At 49.1% G+C, this 15,109-nt stretch overlaps 1 protein-coding gene across 3 annotated transcripts in view; it reads right to left on the reverse strand.

Moving 5' to 3' along the window:
• The window catches only part of btbd11b (BTB (POZ) domain containing 11b), a 136,943-nt gene extending 128,790 nt beyond the window's left edge, over window positions 1–8,153 (reverse strand). For all 3 annotated transcript variants that reach the window (XM_061229562.1, XM_061229561.1, XM_061229560.1), the window contains exon 1: window positions 7,039–8,153. In XM_061229562.1, the coding sequence (XP_061085546.1) occupies window positions 7,039–7,903 (865 nt within the window). In that variant the 5' untranslated portion in view covers window positions 7,904–8,153. The remainder of the gene's footprint in view (window positions 1–7,038) is intronic.
• Window positions 8,154–15,109: the final 6,956 nt, after the last annotated feature.

The following is a 15,109-nucleotide window of genomic DNA, read 5'->3' on the forward strand; positions in this document are numbered from 1 at the left end:
TGTTCAGACTGTGGGTGACTCTCTGGGACTCGTGTTCAGACCGTGTGTGACTCTCTGGGACTCGTGTTCAGACCGGGTGTGACTCTCTGGGACTCGTGTTCAGGCCGTGTGTGACTCTCTGGGACTCGTGTTCAGGCCGTGTGTGACTCTCTGGGACTCGTGTTCAGACCGGGTGTGACTCTCTGGGACTCGTGTTCAGACCGGGTGTGACTCTCTGGGACTCGTGTTCAGACTGTGGGTGACTCTCTGGGACTCGTGTTCAGGCCATGTGTGACTCTCTGGGACTCGTGTTCAGACCGGGTGTGACTCTCTGGGACTCGTGTTCAGACCGTGTGTGACTCTCTGGGACCCGTGTTCAGACCGTGTGTGACTCTCTGGGACCCGTGTTCAGACCGTGTGTGACTCTCTGGGACTCGTGTTCAGGCCGTGTGTGACTCTCTGGGACTCGTGTTCAGACCGTGTGTGACTCTCTGGGACTCGTGTTCAGACCGTGTGTGACTCTCTGGGACCACTTTAATCCTTCTGCGCTTCGCCTTGCTTCAGCCGTCGCACAATATCACGGGCTCCCTAGTCCTGAACGCCGACGCAAAACGCCAAGCAGCACTGTGCAGAAGTCTTAGACACCCTAGACTTCATTATATATTTATTTTTGTGTGTGTTAGTATAAAATAATACATTTCAGATTTCCAAATAGTCATTTTCCAAAAGATTTAATTTTACAGAGACATTTTTGTATTTCATTTTTAAAAAGTCACATATTACTGTAAGCAATTGACTACTTTTTACATAAAAACTTGATCAAGGCTGTCTGAGATCAGAAGCAAGGAGCCAACCAAAGTCTGCAGAAGAACTGTGGCAAGTTCTCCAACATGCTTGGAACAACCTCCCTCTGATTGTCTTATAGAACTGCAGGACAGCGTTGGCTATCTCAGAGAAGTGATGCAGTCTTAACGCCGAAGGGTGGTCACAAAAAATATTGATTTGATTCAGTTTTTAACTATTCCGCCAAATTACTCAAATGTAGTGTAAAATGTATAGTGCGTTTATTTAGGACCTTTCAGTTCAGTTTCATTATTTTTGAAGGAATCTTATCCGTATAAAATGTTATACAGGCGCACAGTACTGTATATTCCCAAAGATCCGAGCCCCTTGACACCGCCGCCCCGCGTGATTGCCGCATTACTACGCATCAGAACGCCCGGCGCTGTTTACGACCCGGCGGCACGGCAGCGGAGAGGATTTATCACAGCGGCTGTGAGAGACCCCCAAGCTCACAGCTGGAGCGGAAACCAGAGAAGAAGAAGAGAGTCGGTGCGGGCGAGAGGCTCCGGCCCGGGCCCCTGACCAGGTGGCCGGGCTCGGCGCCCGATCTCTGCCCGCCCGTCCCCCGGCCCACGGCCGGTTTCCCGGCCCACGGCCGACCGCACCGAGAGGGGCCGCAATCACGCTCCTTTCACTCCGGAGACGGGTCTGCCAGAGATACCCCCCTCAGCCGTGTTCTGCTCTGGCCCTTCGGGCACGCCGCCGGGCCCAGCTGGGCAGTCGAAAACGGAGCGCGGCTGGACGATGGGCACGGCTCATCCCCCCTCGCTCCGGGAGGGAAGGGGCCGCGTCCGCGGCGGACATTTTGTTTCTGTCTGGCGTCGGATTCGTTAGGCTTCCGGCAGCAGTTGGTGAAGTGGGTTATTTAAAGAAACTCTTATGCGGGGAAATAAGGTGCACCCCCACATTATAGCTGAGTGCCACTCCTGGCAGAGCGAAGGCAAGGGAGGGAAATGTAGGACATTCAGAGCGGCCCTGCCAGCCACAGAAACACTACCGACAAGCCATTGTGCCCTGAAGCTACATTACCATCCACCCACTGTGACCTGAAACTACATTACCATCCACCCACTGTGCAGGGAAACTACATTACCATCCACCCACTGTGCAGGGAAACTACATTACATCCACCCACTGTGCAGGGAAACTACATTACCATCCACCCACTCTGCCCTAAAACTACATTACCATCCACCCACTCTGCCCTAAAACTACATTACCATCCACCCGCTGTGCAGGGAATCTACATTACCATCCACCCACTGTGACCTGAAACTACATTACCATCCACCCAATGTGCCCTAAAACTACATTACCATCCACCCACTCTGCCCTAAAACTACATTACCATCCATCCACTGTGCCCTCAGACTACATTACCATCCACCCACTGTGCAGGGAATCTACATTACCATCCATCCACTGTGCCCTCAAACTACATTACCATCCACCTAACGCGCCCACAAACTACATTACCATCCATCAACTGTGCCCTAAAACTACATTACAATCCATCCACTGTACAGGCAAACTACATTACCATCCACCTAACGTGCCCTCAAACTACATTACCATCCATCCACTGTTCACTCTGCATGTCCCCTCCCAAGGTGTCTACTGAGTTCAGCCATCACTAGGAAAGGAAAAGGAAAGATTGCATTGACAAAACCGGGCCTAGATTTATTCGCAAATCGAAGATGAGAAGGACTGTTTACTGAATGCAGGCCACAACGTTCCTGCAGTTCCCACAACAAAGACTGCAGTGGAGGAGCAGAAACAGATGGAAAAGGATGACCTAGAAGTTGATTCGTTTTATTTAGCACCGTTTAAAAAAAGAAAAGAAAAAAAGAAGATGCTATGTTTGTCCACTCCGCCAGACAAGGAAACAAGGGACAGAGAGCATGCCGTCTTCACCAAACAGATGAGATGAGTTTTCCCACAATGCACTGGGGGGCGATATTTTAGGCCAATCTCTGTAGGTTGACGGGGCGCGAACATCTCCGCTAGTTAGGCCAGGAGGTACGCGCACACAGCAGAACCCGAAATCAGTGCAGTCTTCTCCACAAACATCATCATTTTCCACCATTTAGGTCGCACAATCTAGGCAGCATTAGCAGGTATTTATCTTTCATCCAAAGTGAATTGCAGCTGATTAAGCAGGACACAATCCCCCCTGGAGCAATGCGGGGTTAAGGGCCTTGCCCAAGGGCCCAACAGCAGCGCGGATCTTATTGTGGCTACATCGGGGCTTGAACGCACCTAAGCCACTAGGCTACATACAGGCTGCCCTAAAGTTATTTCCCATAGCAAGAATGCACCCAGATTAAGGGAAGGTCTGGTGGGGGGGGGGGGGGCAGGGCTTGTTCAAATTCTAATCCAAATGAGTGAAAAATCCACATCTCCGTATCAGAACCAGAATCAGGTAGAATAAACATCAGAGTACCACTGTCATATTCACGTCTCGTTATTTGCGGGCAAAGCTACGAATGAAGGAATTGCGTCTCGTGACCGCCGGACTGAAACGGCCCCGAGGGCAGCCGGCCGGCGCCATTTTGGGAACCGGAATTATGACGTCACACGCTGCGTTAGGGCAGCCAATCAGGCCCGTCAGGGCAGCCAATCAGGCCCGTCCGGGCGGCCAATCAGGCCCGTCAGGGCAGCCAATCAGGCCCGTCAGGGCCGGGCAAGTTTACCCCGACAGCTTTATACGCGGGGAATCTCCCCAGCGCTGATCGGTCTGATTGCCCATCGCCTCCAGCCAAGGGCCCCCAGCGCCAGATAAGATGGCCGACTCTCTGGCCCAATTAACATTCCTCACAGTGTAAGGGGAGATGGGGCCGACTGTGCAGACAGCGTGCCCCCCGGGCAGACCGGGGCTCCAATACACACTGCGTGGAGTAATTTAGCTCTCAAACGCTTCAGTCCACCCCCGAGAATTTACTGCGAACGGTTAAAAGCTAAAATGAGCGCTCCCTGACTGTGTCGTGAACATCAGTGAGGACAGTGGTTTCTTTTTTAGAATGTAATCTACAGGAAATGTTGTATGAAAGCTATTTCAAAGCTGTATCAAAGCTTTAGTTATTTATTTATATATACGTGTGTGTGTGTGTGTGTGTTCGTGTGAATGTGTGAGTATGTGTGTGCATCACGAGTGCTCGTGTGTGCAGGCATGAGTCGGTACAGCACATGTACGTGTGTGCATAGTGTGTGTGTGTGTGTGTGAGTGTGTGTGAGTGTGTGTATGCGTGCATGTGTGTGTGCGTGTGTGTGTGTGTGTGTGAGTGTGTGTGAGTGTGTGTATGCGTGCATGTGTGTGTGCTTGTGTGTGTGTGTGTGTGTGTGAGTGAGTGTGTGTATGCGTGCATGTGTGTGTGCGTGTGTGTGTGTGTGTGTGTGAGTGTGTGTATGCGTGCATGTGTGTGTGCGTGTGTGTGTGTGTGTGTGTGTGTGTTGTGATTTCCTTCTGCAATGCCACTTGCCTCACCCATAAAACAACAACTGAACACCATGATATCAGTACCCTCCCAAATGCCACTAAATCACATGACATCGTTTCAATGTCAAATACTCCACAGCAACTGTGCCGCGTGAACCCACAACTCCCTGCGAACGCCCACGTGACGCAAAAGGCACACACACACACACACACACACACACACACACACACACTCGCGATGACGCAGGGGCACATTTCCCAGTGGACTCTCCCACCCTACGCCAAAGGCGGGGAAGCACTCCAGGCCGTTCCCAAAGGAGAGAACCCAGTGGCCCTTCTCCCGCAGACTCAGCAGATCCCTCCTCCTCCGCAGAGCTCGGCTCTTCCTGCGCGTTAAGGAAGGAAGCGCCGGGGGAAAACGAACCGCCGAGAGCTCGTTCCTGTTCAACGCGACTCCCCCCCCGTCCCAGTGCCTGAGCGGGACCCCGAAGAGCGGCCTCCCAGTTCAAAACGTTTTTCGGGCGTGAGGTCACGCATGGGTGAGGAGATCGCGAGAATGTTCCGAACTGAAGGTTCTAATGCTGATGTCACAAGCAGCATTAGAACACCGCTGACCGCTCACTGAGCAATGGTGTTCTAGAACGTGCACTTAGAATTCTTGGGGGGGGGGGGGGGGGGGAGAGAACATTCCAGAAAGCCTATTCTTGAAAGGGTTAACGCAAACACTGGGGACATTTGTCCACTGTGACAGTGTGACGGACAGACGAACAAACAGAGAGGACATCCTCTGCCCGTTCTCTACAGGCTCTCAGACCCTTTATCCAGCTCGACCACGGAACTATGGCCGAGATTTCAGCACAAATAAAAACACTGCATCCCACTTTATATGCAAACTTTATATGCAATGTGTTTCAGGAGGTATTGATTATGTGCTCTTTATGTATTTAAATCAGTTCAGCAAAAGTAACCATCCACCATAATATTCACAGCATGTGGCTTTTCAATTTTGGTCCAAAAGAAGGCCTATTGGATGAATCGGTCTCCACTACCCTGCAACTCAGACAGTAATACTAACCTTTAATTCATATCTAATAGAGTGGCTTTTAGAAACGTCAGTGCCGAGACATAGGTGAAAATTAAATCTGCTCTCTGCCACCTCCTCGGAGTTTAAGAAGCAGGGGCACGGACTGTCTTCCTCGGTAAGACCAGGGATGTGCGTCTGTATTACATATTAGCCCGTTTACTTTTCAATTTCGGAAACACGCAGTTTGAAGTAACTTAACTGCATTTTTGGTCGCTGCAAGCACATTTAGTTTTTCCAACGACTGAAAAACAAAAACGTTTTACCAAGCGTCTAAAAACATAAACTGCATTGAACACGTCACTGAATTTATACAACACGATAACCACTCAGGATGCACGTCGCGATAATGGCGCATCCTTATCGGCCTGTAGTATCGGCCCAATACTAAGATTATCAGCCAATATGAGAACACGACATGGTCATATAGCGGGCATATACGTGGGAGAAAACTGCTGTGTATAAATTAGGCCTAAGTGAAAATGTTCAAACGTAGCCAAGTCATAGTAATGTGAATCTCTACATTCATATTCGTTTTCTTTTTTCTTATCTTCCTCGTTTTTGTTTTTGTTTGTACCAGTACCAGTTCATGAGCCAAACACACTCCCATCACAATTCAGACTCATTAGCTCAATAATAACACCCTCAGTTTAATAACGAAGTAAGCAAGCCGAAACATTCACTACACAAATAATTTCCTTCTCCGGCTTTAGTCTGTGTTCATCGATGTGGAAACTTGGTTTCAGCCCGCATTTCTGCTGTAATGTAAACCAGGGAGGAAACGGCATTGGCCAAAAATGGCCAGACAAATATCGGACCATGAATTTCCCCATGGTGCATCCCAGAGACAGATTCCCAGCCTTCTCAAGGTCAGATCGCGTCCCCTCGGCTATTTCTGACTGAACCCAGGTTTATCATGACGGCACTCAGGAACTCGATCCTGCAGCATTTCACCCGTATCGCTCTGCATCACGTGGTGACTACATTTATGAGAAACTTGGTATTTTGGTAAAACTATATTTTACAAAAAATTTTGAACTGATTATATTGCCATGATGACCTCAGTTAATATGGCTCTGCTAATTAATTTAATTTAGCATCGGCCAAGGCTGGTAATCACAACGCACATATCCCCCAAACATCTGGGTCCTTTTATTTACTTGCCAAATACATAACTAAACCACCGTGTGATTAAACATTTGAAATATCCACGGGTATGGAAACCGTGTCTTCTTCAATAACTTCTGATAATAGCAATATCTGAAGCAGCGAGAAACCGGGGTTTGACACATAATTGAATAAAAGAGGTTATAATACTTTAAAGAAAAAAAAAAGAAAAAGATTTAAAAAAACGAATTGCAACCGAACGAGCATAAGCGCCGACGCGCGCCGTGACCAATGCGCAGGCACCTTGACTCATCCGGTCACATTAATTTGAAATCAGAGTGGGCTGTTCGAACACAATGCAGTTACGCAGTACGCAGTCGACACAGGGCAATCCAGTAGGCTCATATCCGCCCGAATTCGGGCCCGAAACGCAGTGGCACAGCTCCTGACGTACAATTCCATACACGGATCATTTATGGCACAGAATAACGTCCCATGAAGTCACCCAAATCGCCCCCATTCCGACGTGAACTGGTGAAACAGTACCGCAGTAAAGATACCAGTAATGATACAAATGAAAGCTACGACTCACCACTTGCATTCTTTGCGCAAATGAGGTGTTGGTAGGGTTGCAGTAGACCCCAGATCTCCGAGTCGTTGTTGATCGCTTGCTCCAAAGACTCAGCGGTAAACTTGGGAATGCCGTTGTCCTTCTCCACCAGCGCGCTGCGCAGCACGCGCGCGAACACCTCTCTGAACAGACTCTCCATGCAGGCGGTGAGGTAGATCGCCGCGTGCTCGTGGACCCTCAACGCCACCCGACTGTCAACCATCCACTTGAAAAACTTCCCCACGGAAAATATGAGCCCGCAGCGGGCCGACTTTCCGCTGCTGAACTTGTCCCCCGTGCTCATGTTGTAGAGCGACAGGGCGCCCAGGGCGGCGGTGATGCAGTTGACGGACAGGGTCCAGGACAGAACCACCTTAATGGAGCTCTGGACCTCATACTTGGTGCACTTAGCATAGCGCAAGCTCAGGCGCTGCGCCTCCCGGGCGATCCGCACCAGAGCGCGGCTGACCAACGCGGAGAGCTTGGCCAGTATTTCCTGCGACGGGGTCCCGGCGCTCAGCTCTTCCCCTTTCCGCAGGGCGCTCTCCACCTCCCCGAGGCTCCAAGGCACGTCCTCCAACTCGGGCAGTTTGGCGCACTGACCGGAGCACTCCAGGATCTCGGTGTCCTCAACCAGAACGGTGTTGACCGTGTCCAAGCTGTTGTGTCGACTGTGCATGGAGTCCGTTAGATGCCAGCAATTCCCTCCATGTGCGTACGGCAGATGCGTGTCTGAACAGCACAAAGACAAGCTAGACGACCTAAACGAGTCCGCCGCTCCACCATAACCAGAATCGAGAGTTAGATCCTCCAGGGTCCTTACAACGGTCTTACCCCTTCTTGCCATATCTGCAATACATACTGTAGACGGGCTTCAAAATAAACGCGTACAAACCTCCTCCCCCGTTCGCCTCCAAAGGACTGCTTCTCTTCCCCGTGCCGACAGCGGCGAGACAGAGATCAAACGTCGTATTTCCACCAGAAGGTATTACTTCTGTAGTTATTCGGAAATGAATGCGTCTTCTCGCCGTAGTTTATACGCGTCGCCCGACTGTTCTTTCCCCCCGAACTTCAGCCGCCGACCTGAAAACGCTGGAAACAATACCAGACTGCATCATACGCTGCAAAAAATCCCTCCAGTGGGAGGGGCTATGCAAATGAGCGCCCGCTACGACCAATCTCGTACAGTTGTAACTCTGGACTGACACAATTAAACCGAAAGCTGGAGTGTTTTGAAATTCTGAGTGTTTTCAAAGGTTTTAATTATGTCCTCAACTGTTTGGCTTTGTAAAAACAAATCAATTAATTAAATTAACCGCAACGAAGCCAAATAAATCAAAAGGAACGCCAAAGAAGCCTCGTTTTATCGGGAAAGCCGAGAAGTTGTGCATGTAAAAATAAACAGGCCTAAATAAATATAAAGGCGTTTAGGAGAAACTATTTATCTTGTCTTTAAGCGTTAGTTAAAAAAAAATCCCCGCACAGCCAGAAAGGGTCTGAATGATTACTATGGCTTTAAAAAAAAAAGGGATCAGTCTCATTTAAAAAAATATACATAGATCCCATACATTTTGAACATTTCTTCTTTCATCAGACAATCTCCATACATGGTGTTGGCTCAGTTGCATTACCAATACATAAAAAACTTTAAAGAGACCATTTGCCCAACACTGAGGGTCCACTCCAGAAAAGATATTCATGGTTCAGCGTGAATGCCCTTTTCAAGAGAAGACACGACAATGTTGCCTGTTCCTTCTGCAACGCTGTCATTACATGACAATGTGATAGGCTTACATCAGGGGCCGACAACCCGGGCCGTATCCCTTTCCGGTTGTCATGCCAACTTCTGGCCTTCGTTACTTAATCAGCCACATAAACATCATACGACATTTTGTCTCGATTTCTTGATAAATGCGTGGATGACGGCCAAAGACTGCCCTTGTGTTCCGATACGATACATTTTACTGCAGTCTAATCTACGAACCAGGGCCGGTGCGTACAGCCAATCATCTCATTTAGCCAGGTTAACTGGCGGAAATAAATACATGCACACACCTGCCCTACAAAACCAGAACTGCCCGCCTCTGGCCTACATCATAATTAATTACAGGCTTAGAATTCCTCAATTTCTTCTGATGCCGTCTCTGTTTTTTTCCGAGGAAACAGCCGATAGGTGCTGCCACCAAGAGGACGCTGTTAGTAATTCATGCAGTATTTTGCCATATTCATACAATTCACCACATAGTCAGTCAGAGATTGACGACGAAAGCGTTCGAAAGGGACAGGCGTTCCTTTATCATAGACGGGCAGACTCACCGCGGGAAGTGAGTCTGCGGGAATGATATTAAAATCGATCGCAATCTCCCAGCATTCCACAGACAGGCCTCTGTGCCATATTCTCCACTGGATAATTTGCAGATTGAAAGAGATATTAAAAGAAATATCAATTCCAATTTTTTTCTTTCTTTTAATAAACCAGATACTCTGAGACCAAATTGTTTCAGTATTGACATTGTTAAAATTGCATCTTTGTACATAAACCTACAATGTGCATTAGGCACAGTAATCTAATTGGGTATAACAGCATAACTCCAACTCCAAACCTGTTCTGGGCCAAACTCAAAAAGCAAGTTACTGTCACTCTAAGGACACACAATACACTATAATCCCCCGGGGAAATAAGACACCAATTGGCTGAGACGACCTCAAAAATGCTGTAAAACACTCAAGCATGCATATCCTTGCATGCCCACAATGTTACGGTTATCAAAGGCCTGCATCCTTAGAAACATGCTATCAGCGCTTTAATTTGAACAGCATATTCATTTAGCAGATTTTATCTGCACATTTCCCACCATAATGCTGTGTATCCTGAGCTAACTCGTGGATCAACTCGGCCATTGTGAGCCAGTACCCGTTTATTTACGTCTTGTTCAGGCACCCGAAGGCGCTGAAACCATTCGTTCCTGAACCGTGGCTTTGTTTCTGTTCAGCAGGGTAACGGTGCGATGTTTCCAAACTGCTCCGAATGAAAGGCACTGCTGGTGGCAGTAGGGTAGAGAGGCAGCTATAATGTCATTTATTTAAATAATAAAAGCCATGTGTGGGTTTGGTTGTCGTGGATTCGGGGGAGTGTGTGTGTATTTGGTAGCTGTGGGTTTGGGGGAGTGTGTGTGTTTGGCAGCTGTGGGTTTGGGGGAGTGTGTGTGTGTTTGGTAGCTGTGGGTTTGGGGGAGTGTGTGTGTGTTTGGCAGCTGTGGGTTTGGGGGAGTGTGTGTGTGTTTGGTAGCTGTGGGTTTGGTGGAGTGTGTGTGCGTTTGGTAGCTGTGGGTTTGGTGGAGTGTGTGTGTGTTTGGTAGCTGTGGGTTTGGTGGAGTGTGTGTGTGTTTGGTAGCCACAGGCTCGGGGGCGTGTGCGTGCGTGCGTGCGTGCGTGCGTGCGTGCGTGTGTGTGTGGGGCGGTCTGTAGCATAGTGGTTAAGGTAAATGACTGGGACACACAAGGTCAGTGGTTCTAATCCCGGTGTAGCCACAATAAGATCCGCACAGCCGCTGGGCCCTTGAGCAAGGCCCTTAACCCTGCATTGCTCCAGGGGAGGATTGTCTCCTGCTTAGTCTAATCAACTGTACGTCACTCTGGATAAGAGCGTCTGCCAAATGCCAATAATGTAATGTGTGTGCGTGTGCGTGCGTGCGTGTGTGTGTGTATGTGTGTGTGTGTATGAGTGTGTGTATGTGTGTGTGTGTGTGTGTGTGTGTGTATGTGTGTGTGTGTGTATGAGTGTGTGTGTGCGTGTGTGCGTGCGTGCGTGTGTGTATGAGTGTGTGTGTATGTGTGTGTGTGTGTGTGTGTGAGTGTGTGTGTGTGTGTGTGTGTGTATGAGTGTGTGTGTATGTGTGTGTGAGTGTGTGTGTGTGTGTGTGTGTGTGTGTGTGTGTGCGTGCGTGCGTGCGTGTGTGTATGAGTGTGTGTGTGTGTATGTGTGTGTGTGCGTGCGTGCGTGCGCGCGCCAGGTGTGTTTCCCTGGTCTCACTTACACGTGTGAGCGCAGTGGCTGTAACCCGACCTGGCCTCATCAATAATGCACAGGCTGCGTGATGCACGGCGCAGGGCCCGAGCCAAGGTCACTCCCCGTCTGCGACCAGCACATCCTGGAGCTACCGCCGCGTCGCCCTGCCCCTCTACAACCGCTCAATGCACTACAACCACTGTCTTAACAAGCCTTTCGGTCTCAGTAATAAGTAATGAGACTAAAGAGAAAATATTTGCTTGTTTTAATTCAATGTCGGCTTGACAAGTGAAATGTTCTTTTTCCACTTTGAAACTGTCGTTGGAAATATTAGTCTGTTTTCGCAAAAATTAACTTGGATTTTAGGTCTCAATATAAGAGTGAAATACTTTTTGCAGTGCATACTCCCTTTCATTTTGGACTACTTTTCCAGCTTATTCATTACCCTGACTGCAAGTGGTGAAACCCCTGTGAATTGCTCGATAAATCTCTTCTTGCATTTCTGATATATTAGCCATGGTGCCTTTCCCTGCCGGGCAATGGAGAATGGGCTCCCGCTCTTATTTCTCACCACTGTTTGAGGGTTTTTCTTCCCTCTTACCAAATGCGCTATTTTCGAGTTGTTTTGTGTTCGAGAAGTGGTGTTTGCCCTTTGAATTTTGCCCCTCCGTTACTCTGTAAAGGGCTTTATATCAGGGCTCTGGAAAAAAACGCAACATAAATACAATTTAACAAGCTGCACTGCGAACTGAGCTACGCGGCAATGCGGAAAGTTTACTCTCCTTTCAACGCAGACAAGGGGATAGGTCTTTAAGCTAAACGGGAGATGTTGGCAGCGGTTTGATAAATGATCGATAAAGCGAGCGGTAAAACATGAATTCATTGTTGGATCGTTTAGAAGCCTTTATTGCGTATGCTAATTTGCCTCCATTTTGTGGTTAAAGTTTTAGTGGTGTCCCGATGACAGTAATTAGTCCCTGTACGCAACGGAGTCCTGAAGCAGGTGCACTGCAGCCTCTATACCTGCGCCTGCATTAATAATGCAACCGCTCCCGCATACGCAGGTGTGTTCATGTTATAGCCCTCTGCCTCACCACTGTTCACCCTAATGCGCCGTTATACCCACATTTACCCCGTTCCTACTCTGCTGCTGAGAATTTTTAATTAACTCCGCAAATTCCCCAATTACAAACCTTTTCATTTATTTGATCATATCTCTCATATCGCGCCCCGTTGCCTGTATTTTTTTATCAACATAAACATATATTGTTCATTCGTAGCTGCACTTATTTTATTTAGCTTGGTTTTAAAGAATAAGGTAGCTTGTAGGATGCACAAATATAAAACTGCATAAACCAGTGTGTGTATGTGAGTGTGTGTGTGTGTGTGTGTGTGTGTGTGTGGGTGTGTGTGTGTGGGTGTGTGTATATGATGTGTGTATGTGTGTGCGATGTGTGAGTGCGCAAATATGTGTGTGTATGTGTGTGTGAGAGTGTGTGTGTGAGTGTGCGTGTGGGTGTGTGTATATGACGTGTGTGTGTATGTGTGTGATGTGTGTGTGTACTTACAGCAGTGTGTGTGAGTGTGTGTGTGTATGTGTGTGTGTGTGTGAGTGTGTGAGTGTGAGTGAGTGCATGTGTGAGTGTGTGAGTGTATGTGTGTGTGTGTGAGTGCATGTGTGAGTGTGTGTGTATGTGTGTGTGTGTGTGTGAGTGTGTGTGTGTGTGTGAGTGCATGTGTGAGTGTGTGTGAGTGTATGTGTGTGTGTGTGAGTGCATGTGTGAGTGTGTGTGTGTGTGTGGGTGTGTGTATATAACGTGCGTGTGTGTGTATGTGTGTGTACTTACAGCAGTGTGTGTGTGTGTGTGTGTATATGACGTGCGTGTGTGTGTATGTGTGTGTACTTACAGCAGTGTGTGTGTGTGTGTGTGTGTGTGAGTGTGTGAGTGTATGTGTGTGTGTGTGTGTGAGTGTGTGAGTGTGAGTGTGTGTGTCTGAGTTGAATTGCGTGTGTGTGTGTGTGTGAGTGTATGCGTGTGTGTCTGAGCTGAATTGCGTGTGTGTGTGTGTGTGTGTGTGTGAGTGTATGTGTGTGTGTCTGAGTTTAATTGCGTGCGTGTGTGTGTGAGTGTATGTGTGTGTGTCTGAGTTGAATTGCGTGCGTGTGTGTGTGAGTGTATGTGTGTGTGTCTGAGTTGAATTGCGTGCGTCTGTGTGTGAGTGTATGTGTGTGTGTCTGAGCTGAATTGCGTGTGTGTGTGTGTGTGTGAGTGTATGTGTGTGTGTCTGAGTTGAATTGTGTGTGTGTGTGTGTGTGTGTGTGTGTGTGAGTTGAATTGCGTGTGCGTGTGTGTGTGTCTGAGTTGAATTGCGTGTGTGTGTGTGTGAGTGTACGTGTGTGTGTCTGAGTTTAATTGCGTGCAGGAACACTCTGCTCCAGGAGAGAAACTGGGGCGGGAGCGTAATCCCTGTGCAAACTCACAGCATATGAGCGTCTCGGCTGTCACTGGGCTCAGCCTGCTGGAGTACAGGCCCGAACAGAGCCAGGGAAAGCCTGATATTCCCCCGCCAGAGAGCACGTTCCCTGACCTCACCCCAACCACTGGACTGGACACCCAATAGCGTGCGGGCTGAGAGATTTAGGGCCCACAGCGCCGGCCAGAACCAGCTTCGCGGCCGCCGGAGGGGGGCATTTCTACTTCACAGGACATCTCAGTGTTTGCTCCCTCAAACCCCACACATTTATAGCACGGTCAGTGAGCACAGGCCAGTACACAGGCAGGGGGTACAGTCTGTTAGCACAGGCCAGGACACAGTCGGTTAGCACAGGCTAGCGCGCGGTCTGTTGGCACAGTCAGTGAGCACAGCCTGTTAGCACAGGCCAGGACACCGTCTGTTAGCACAGGCTAGCGCACAGTCTGTTGGCACAGTCAGTGAGCACAGCCTGTTAGCACAGTCAGTGAGCACAGCCTGTTAGCACAGGCCAGGGCACAGTCTATTAGCACAGGCTAGCGCACAGTCTGTTAGCACAGTCAGTGAGCACAGCCTGTTAACATAGGCCAGGGCACAGTCTGTTAACATAGGCTAAAGCACAGGCAATTACACAGGCACAGGCAGCTAACAGGCCTGCGCTAACGGACTCCCATACCCTGAATCCCCAGTGCAGGAAGAGCAGAGTCACTGTAACAGCCTCAGCGCTGTGCGTTATCACAGAACTCCAGCCAAGCACGTTCGCACACTGCCGCAGTCTGCCAGCAATCACCGTTAATTAATATCTAATGGGATTTTAATAAATGCAGCGGATTAGATTTTGCATGAAATTCAATTAAGACCCACGCAAGAACCGTCTGACGCATCGTATCGCTTTTAAACGTCCCGATTGTGGACGGGCGGTCTCGTCCGTCCGTCCATCCGACCGTCTGTCCGGATGAAATAATGGAGCGAGTCGGAGGGCAGTCGGGCGTTCGGTCGGCGTGCGTCTCTGTGCGGGAGCGGGGCCTGGGGGCCTGGGGGCCGCGGCCCCACGGCGTGGTGCCAGAGTGCTGCTCGCTGGGCGGCTGATGGACGGGCCGGGAGGCCCTCGCCCCGTGAGGTGCCCCTGCAGGCCGCAGCGGAGAGACGGACGGGCGTGGCGTCTGGCTGCCGGGCCTGCATCGCGCACGCACTGCGGGTTTCAGCCCTCTGTAGCGGACAGATTATATCGGTGTAGCTGCACCCTGCGTGCGTTACCCGCTGTTTTTCTGTGTGTGTGTGTGTGTGTGTGTGGGTGTATGTATGTTTATGTGAGTATGTATATGTGTATGTGTATGTGTATGTGTATGTGTATGTGTATGTGTATGTGTACGTGTATGTATGTATGTTTATGTGTGTGTGTGTGTGTGTGTGTATATATATATGTATGTGTGAGTGTATGTGTTTGTATAAGTGTGTATGTATGTATGTTTATGTGAGTGTGTGTGTGTGTGTGTGTGTGTGTAAGTATGTGTGTGTATGTATGTATGTTTATGTGTGTGTATGTGTGTTTATGTGAGTATGTGTATGTGT

This window comes from Conger conger, chromosome 19, assembly GCF_963514075.1.
Source record: "Conger conger chromosome 19, fConCon1.1, whole genome shotgun sequence".
Taxonomy (NCBI): domain Eukaryota; kingdom Metazoa; phylum Chordata; class Actinopteri; order Anguilliformes; family Congridae; genus Conger; species Conger conger.